This window comes from Raphanus sativus, chromosome 1 (assembly GCF_000801105.2).
Source record: "Raphanus sativus cultivar WK10039 chromosome 1, ASM80110v3, whole genome shotgun sequence".
Lineage (NCBI taxonomy): Eukaryota > Viridiplantae > Streptophyta > Magnoliopsida > Brassicales > Brassicaceae > Raphanus > Raphanus sativus.
In genome coordinates, this window is record NC_079511.1 from 15290167 (window position 1) to 15298544 (window position 8378).

Below are 8378 nucleotides of genomic sequence, written 5' to 3' on the forward strand. Positions count from 1 at the left end.
AGTTTTTTAACTTCCGATAAAAACCCCACCCTAAGAACCCCGGATTAATGATTGTCTTGGTTATTAAACATGCCAAAAGTCAAAAGACGACAATGATACTCTCAGTATTCTTAATGGCAATAACACATTTTATCAACCCCGAAATCTAGACGTGATATCACTGTACGTGAGACATTATTAACAAACTTTTTTATCATCTGTAGATTTCACTTAAACATAAGATCAAGTTCATTAAAACAAATCAACCATCTCATGCTAAGATGGATTGACACATAATAAAACTACCAAAAGCTTTTAGAATACTAAGCCGGACAAACCGGAGCCACTGGCCTGACATTCCCGGACAAATTGAGACAAGAGTTAAAACATAAACTTGACAAAGATACCTCCACTTAGCATCACATTCAAGTGAGTAGCATATCAATTATTCAAAGCATCTAGGCGTGTCCTAACCAACATCAAAACCATCCAAAGCAGCCGGAAAGAGGCAAGAAGACTAGAAGAGCGATTTCAAACAGGGACCAACCAGAAGAAAGCTTGACTGAAACCAGAAAGTCAACCAGAAGAAACCTTCACCACCCCTGGGACAAAGAGAACCTCCTTATCTGAACCGTCTCCTTACAAAAAAGAGATCTATCTGCGCCGCTTAAAGCACTGAAGAAGGGACTATCAAAGATGCTGAATGGAGCGACAAGATACTGGATACATTCATAACTGAGATAAGAGTAATTAAGACTCCTACGCTGACGGAGTGGGGAGGGAGGTAAGAAGAAGATGCACTAAGGAGACACGACTAAAGCTATGGTGACAAGTCTTGAGCCCAACCCGTTGCTAACAGAGGACAACAGAGAGGCAAACCCACCAAAAAGAACCACGAAACTGAGAGCTACCAAACAACAACTCATCTCCATCCCCAGCAACACCGGACCTAAGTTTCATCGATTAAGCCTATTAACGGACATTACAGACCTTCTCACAGCACCGAAGATGAGTCGGGTGAAACGGAAAACCCTTTTTTCTCTCTCTTGCGGCTGCTAGGATTTTTCAAAGAAATGAGATCGGTTTTTCACATTATTAACAAACTTAATCTGTTTATATATGCAAGCAATACAAGTATATATTTTATTGTGTTATGTATGTGTTTACGTGAATATACAATCATACAGATAAATGAAGAAGAGGATCTAAAGACGAAGGGGATGAAGAAGATTCAGTGAAACTACTCCAAAAATCGACATGATCATCATTACTCCAGTGAAGATCCCATCGCTGCATCATGGTATCACCATATTCCTCTTCTTCATCAAAACTTGTACGATCACACTTATGATGACCGTTGTTCAACTGCCACGCCACTAGCCGGTCAAGACTAGCCCAATTACTGCAAACCGGTCCCCCGGTTTTCTTCTCTTGAACCAGAGAGGAATGATCGACCTGGTGTGGAATCTTTAAACTTTGGTCGACCAGGTCTTCGGATTTGGGTGTCTCAAGACTCCGGACTTGCATGAATAAAATATCGTCTTGATTACGTTGAGTTGGGATCGTAGTTTGGTGCTCGGGCATGCAGATGTTAGGACAGGAATGGTTCATGTATAGAAGGACGTGGTCCGTTGTTCAAAAAAAAAAAAAAAAAAAAAAAAAAAAAAAGAAGGACGTGGTCCAAGACGTTGCCGTTTTGATTATCGTGGGAGGTGGTGGACCTTCTCTTTTCCTCCGTTGCATCAGGTGAAGAAGATAGAGTGGTTCTAGGAGAATCGTCGATCTTTCGATAGTTCTTCTTCCTGAACACTCGACATACCACCCAACCTTCTTCGTAGTAGCTCATTGGATCTTCACTTACAACATCTGAATATTCCTGATAATGGATGTAACGAACCGGTCTCAGAAATTAAAATGCAATGAGCGATTTGACTTTGACGCCTTAAATACAACTTGTTCAAGTTATTGGGTCCATAATAAACAGAAAACAATGAAAGATGCATGCCATGCCTACAAGTAAGTTCATAAACATTTGGCCTATACGTCTCACTTTCCAAGCGATGAAAAAAGGAATATTTAAGTTTTGTAGCTTTTGGGAACCATTTCCATGGTAGAAGCTTAATTATTGTCCTAACACAAACTTATTTGGTTTATTTCTTTGTTAGCAAGTGATTAATAATAAAATAAAAATTCCAAACAATCTTAAAAGTAGATATTTTGAAGAAAAAATTACAAAACATTATTTTGTGGGGGTTATTGGTTGTAATATTTTAATGAATTTAGGATTTTTTGTTGGATTTACAAATTTTGATAAATCCATTGATTTTAAAACCAAATAAGTAGATTTCAGAATTATTGATATAGATTTCAAAATCAAATAACTGGATTATCATAAATCTGTCAAATGGATTTGCAGTAACTTCAGTTTTAATAATAAAATAAATATAAAAATTATAATATGTGTAAAGCATTTTGTATATCATGATAAAGTGTTATTTTCTTGTGTTAGTTGTCTAACGTATAATAGAGAGATTATATATAATTATGTAATCAACCATAACGATAGAAAATAGAAAACTTACGTTAGGAAAATGTAGAAATTAGACTATTGGAAAATTTCAAAAAAAAAACTTTCAAAAGTGTGAGTGCTTGATGTTTTTAAAATTGAAAACATTGTGAGTATATGTATACGAATTGGTGCCAAATAGTTATTAGGAAAACCAATAATACATATCTATCAAAATATCAAGGGTCAACTCAATATTTGCTCCTTTGTATTTTAACTTAAAATCACTAATAAATCCATCCAAATCCAATTTTAAATCAAATTCTTACACAAATTATTATTATTGAATAACACCTGATTTTAAAATCTATTTTGAAATCATAAAACCAATAACAGTGGATTTGAATATAGATTTTAAAATCATAGAACCAATAACAATGAATTTGAAAATAAATTCTAAAATCACATAACCAATAACACTAGATTTGACCTGCGGATATTTTCTTTTTAAACCGCGTTGGACCACCTATTCATCTAGGCACAGGTATGAAATGAGCCAAAACTTTTTCTTAACATTTCTCATCCTTGTCTTAGTCAAATGAATATAATGCCTTCTCTGGACTATATATTTGTTGTACCTACAATCAATATTGATAATAGCTATACTTACATTAATTGTTGGAGTCTCGTCGAGGCGATACTCATGCATGATCCAATCAGATTTCTGACCGTGGGGAGCTCTTCCTTGGTAGAACACGAGCGTCTTTCTCAATCCAATCCTCCTGACACAACTGTAGATGATCTTGTCACGTCCGGTCGCCTTCCAGAATCCGGAAACGGTTGCCCGGTTAGTCCTGGTCCCCGTTGGATATTTTTTGTCCTTGTGGCTGAAGAAGTACCAGTCGTTCTGCGGCGTCGAACCGATTCTACATTCTTCTGCATTTGGTTGGCAAAATGGTTCAATAATAGAGACCTCATGGAAATGAAATTTTTATATATATTTATATTAATTAGGGTTTATTGTTAGAACCTTGAATATCCCAAGGCTCAAGCTTGTTGAGATCTACTTCGCGAATAACATCAAGATCAATCTTTTGAGAGTGAACTTTCTTGCGAAGATAGTAATGGAGAAGTTCTTCTTCTGTTGGATGGAATCTGAAACCTGGTGGCACTTTTGATTGTCCATTAATCGACAGGTTTACCTTATTCTCCGCCATTGATGATCATAACGATATCTTCTTTTTTTTGCTCTACAAGAGTAGCGAAGTTGTATGGTTACAAGTAGATGAGAAAGCAGGCAATGAGATCATTTATAATGATGGTGGGAGTCTATGACACATAGCCACGGAAAAGGGTGAAATTATTATTTAAATGTTAGATGTAGAAATTTAGCATGCATTAAAGTGTCTTTATGGAGTTAAATTATAAATTATTTAGTAAACTTATGTTCAATGTTTACATCGAAGTTGATCATGCGTAGGTTCTGACGTAAGTTCAAGTTTCTTTTGACGTGTTAAGTCATGTGTATGCAAGTTTACAAAAAAAAATGTCATGTGTATGCCAGTTTGTATAAAGAGGGAGAAATACTAACGTAGGTAAACATATATTTTCTTTTTTTTTTGACCAAAAAAAGGTAAACATTTAGTGGGGAATTATTTTGTTTTCTTGCAACTACTTATTACAACCTTGGAATATCATGATTTAAAAGACAAAGAAGTCTACATAACGATATTGACGCAGCAGAAATGCAATAATATTAACTTTTGGTCGGTAATTCTTCATATATTTTAGAAGTTTTTTTTTAATATATTTTAGAAGTTACTCTAAAGTCGTTGGATTGTCATCTCCTTATTCGTATTTTTTCAAAAAAGTCTTAGAACTAAAACCATTTATACCGATGTTTAAACTAACTAAATTAAATATGCAACTTTTAATTTAATAATGAAGTTATAATATGAATATAATTTTAAACCTAAAGGTTTATCTGTGATAAATTCTATAATTCTAAACGTTAACATATAAGATATGAAACATTTATCTTTATGAAATGGATGAAATATAAAATCAATGCTCTAAAAAATTGGTAAATCATATTTATCCTGATAGTAACAGAAGTAGGCCTAGACGCTTTACCCGATATCTGAAACCGCACCAGAACCGGACTCGAAAAACTCGAACTGAAATCCGAACCGAAATAGCAAAATAGTCGAATGGATATTGAGTTAGGAGATATTAGATATCCGAACTCGAACGGGTAATATCCGAATCCGAATGGATATCCGAAGATAACCGAACATATATATACTTAACCTTATATTTCTAGTTTACTTCTCCTATTATATTCAAAATATTTATATTGTTGCTACACATAGTTTAAGATCCGATAATATATATATATATATATATATATATATATATATATATATGTATATATATATATGGATTATTACTCACTTGAAAAACATGTAAAATTTCTTTTTCCGTGAATTAAGAAAACTGTATCTAAAATTTCGATACAATAACCAAATTAGTGTTTTTAAGATTTAAATTTTTTCGGCAAAATTATTAAACATTTAATCTATTAAAAAATAAAAAAACTATTAATTTAAATTTATATTTTTAATACAAGAAATTTGAAAATGAAGAATTTTTTTTTTCAAAATCTAAATATCAGAACCCGACCGAAAATAATTGAACACGAACCAAAAAAATCCGAACCCGACCTGAAGTATAGAAATACTCGAACGGGTTTTATATCCCTATATCAAAATATTCAAAGATTCAAATATCCGAACACGAACGCCCTTTCCTAAACAAAAGTAACAATACCGTTTTTAATGTTCTAAACAATTTTCTTAAATTACAATTTAAACAGTTCAAATCGATTTAAATCATCATAAATTGGTTTAAATCGATTTAAGTTGATTTACTTCGATCTAGACTATTGTAAACTGGTCAGATTAAGTAACAAAGTTAGAAGAAGTCCATAAGTTTGTCTGATTTATTTTTTGTATATTTGATTTTTATAATTCATAAAAATTATTATAGTTAATCTAAAAATTAAAATATGTAATATGAATTGCAACATATAATAAATAATAAATAATCAAATAATTCATTCATGCTTAGTCCGAACATATATCCCAAATAATTTTACTAGTAAACATACATATATAAAGTGTATAGTTACGGCCTAGCAATTTATTAAATATTCATTAAATAATAGATATGTATTATCTTCTATTAACATCTATAAGAAATAATAAGCAAAAAATCATGATCTCAATAATAAATCATATAATGAAAACTTTGATATCATTAATTTGATTATTAGATTTTCATATTTGTGGAAAATAATATTCTTAAGATAATTAAATCATTAAAAAAAACCAATGTTGATAAAAAATATTCTTAAATTTACTAAACAATCCATAAACTGAATAAATTGTTACACATAAAAATTTATTTGATACAAAAGAAATAAAAATTTGTAATAGATAAAAGGTGTCTAAGTAATGACTAGTTGATAATCATATTTAGATGATAACAATAGGCTTAATTTGCTAAATTAAAATAATGAGACCTAAATTATGAATATAACCATATTAACAGTGTAACAGATAAATAAATAAATAAATTTTAGACGAAAATATCCGTATGAAGAAAAAAAATAAGAATAATACACTACGCTACACTACAAACATAGAATATAAGATATATTATTAACCATATGTTTTCTGTTTACATTGTGTATATGAACTGAATATTATTTTGTTAAACAGTGTAAATTTTCTGGTTGATTATTTAAAATTTATAAAATACTTTATTTTTTGGTTATTTTAATTAAATTATAATTTAAGTAATGATCTTCATAGCTCTCAATGGTGTGCTATACTATAGTTAGTAATAATATAAATACTATGAGTCATATTATATTATAAGTGATTTCGTATCAGTTGCAACAGACTGATAAAAAATAAAGAATAACAAAAGAAAAATAAATTTGTAAGTATAATTCTATTTATAAAATTAAAAATTATTATTTATTATTTATCATCATAGAATATAATGTATGAATGTTTTATATAAAATAGAATAAGATAATTTAACATTGTTATTATAATACTACACCAAATATTTAATAACAATATATGTTCATTTTGATTTTTTTCAAAAACTATTATGTACAGAAAAGCTACTTCTCTGTATCATAATAAGTGTCATTTTAGGTTTTTTATTTTGTTTCAAAATAAGTGTCGTTTTAAAATTTCAATATAATTTTATACATTAAATCTAAATTTTATCTTTTGGAAAAACCAATAGATTTTTATTTATATCATTCTTATTTAATTAATTAGTCAATTATAAAAAAAATTAATCTTCGTTGAAAAGTGTTAAAATGACACTTGTTTAGAAGCGAATGAATATGTTCTTAGCATACTGAAACTGGAGTAAGATTCAACGAAAATGGAAGAAAGGGCAAAACTGCAATAAATATATACAGAGCCAATACCCATAACAATATTTAGCCAATAAATTATTGCCGAATCAAAGAAACGTCACAAAAATACAGAATCTAAAAAAACTAGGTGTAATTATCTTGTGTTATATATTCACGTAGCCTTATAGCAGAATGGGTATTAGCAAGATAACTTACGTTAAAATGAGAAAATTGTTTTTAAGCCGAAAATGATAACTACGTTATATCAGACTAATTTCTATTTTGTAGCATTTTTCCTTTAATGCTTATCAGTGTTTTCGAAAATAAATAAAATAAATAGTTTTACGAATAAAAAAATTGAAAAATTGTAAGTACTGATGAAATACCTATATCAATTTAGTGATATTTTTTTTAAGTTCTAAAAATATTTAAATCAAAATTTCATACTCTATTTTAAAGAAAATATAATTGACATTCTAAAAAGTAGAAAATGAAATCTATTTTTTTTTCATAGGATCTACTATGTTTAGAATACGTATTCTACGTAAATAATAGTATACACATTCCGCGTTTAACTATTGTTCTAAAATCTGTAGAAATCAAAATCTATACATTACTATAAATCTAAAACCTATAGAAATCGGAATATAAACATTTAATGTAATCTAAAACTAGTAGAAATCAATTTCAAATATGTTTGGTGTATTCTACATATAGTATATATAGATTCTACGGATAAAAATAATCAGTTCCTAAAAATATGGTAATAGAATATTTGAAAATATTTGGTTTCCTTACTTTTATTAATTAGATTTTTTATTTAAAAAAGCGTGATTTTAAAAAAGATCGGCATAGAAAAAAGAAAGAAAAAACATGATTTAAAAAAAATCGATTTAGAAAAAAATAAAAACGTATTTTTTTTTTTAAAAAAACATAATTTTTTATTTCAAAAAAAGAAAAACGTGATTTCTTTAAAAAAAAAAGAAAACGTGATTTAAAAACTTTTTGGATTTTTAATATTTTTTAAAATTATTTTAGTTAAAATTTATATTTAATATTTAACAATTGTTTTGTTAATTGTAATTTCGAATTTTTAATTGAAACTAATGGTAGTATTGCATTTCGAAAATATTTAGCTTAATAAGACATAAACTATATAAAATTAGCCTAATATGACATAGTTATCATTTTTTTACCTAAAAAACTATTTTCCCTTAAATTTACCGTATCCTTCTCGTGTAATTAAGTGATCAAATGTGATAAAGTCAAAGAAAGACAAGGTGATGAGGGGAGGGAACATGCTTTTTCACAAAGTGTGACACTCCACCCTCGTTACATCACAGTCATCTCTAACTCAGTCCCCAATGCACGTCTATTTCGTGCTATTCACTAGGACTAATTATCTGGGATTCCGGCTTAATCTAGGATACATAGTTGAAATAAATAATATTT

General features: G+C 29.2%; 1 protein-coding gene across 1 annotated transcript; it reads right to left on the minus strand.

Moving 5' to 3' along the window:
* Positions 1–1046: 1046 nt before the first annotated feature.
* Positions 1047–3841, minus strand: LOC108854319 (NAC domain-containing protein 12-like). The gene is made up of 4 exons (XM_057008131.1): positions 3516–3841; positions 3156–3421; positions 1662–1855; positions 1047–1609 (listed from the first exon to the last, which is right to left on the minus strand). The coding sequence occupies exons 1-4, from the start codon at positions 3700–3702 to the stop codon at positions 1159–1161; spliced, it is 1098 nt and encodes a 365-aa protein (XP_056864111.1). The 5' UTR covers positions 3703–3841; the 3' UTR covers positions 1047–1158.
* Positions 3842–8378: the final 4537 nt, after the last annotated feature.

Coding starts and splice junctions, on each gene's coding strand:
- LOC108854319 (XM_057008131.1), bottom strand. CDS start 3,702: ATGGCGGAGAATAAGGTAAACCTGTCGATTAATGGACAATCAAAAGTG. Junction 3,422..3,515: donor TGAGCCTTGGGATATTCAAG/GTTCTAACAATA, acceptor AACCAAATGCAG/AAGAATGTAGAATCGGTTCG. Junction 1,856..3,155: donor ACGAGACTCCAACAATTAAT/GTAAGTATAGCT, acceptor ATCCATTATCAG/GAATATTCAGATGTTGTAAG.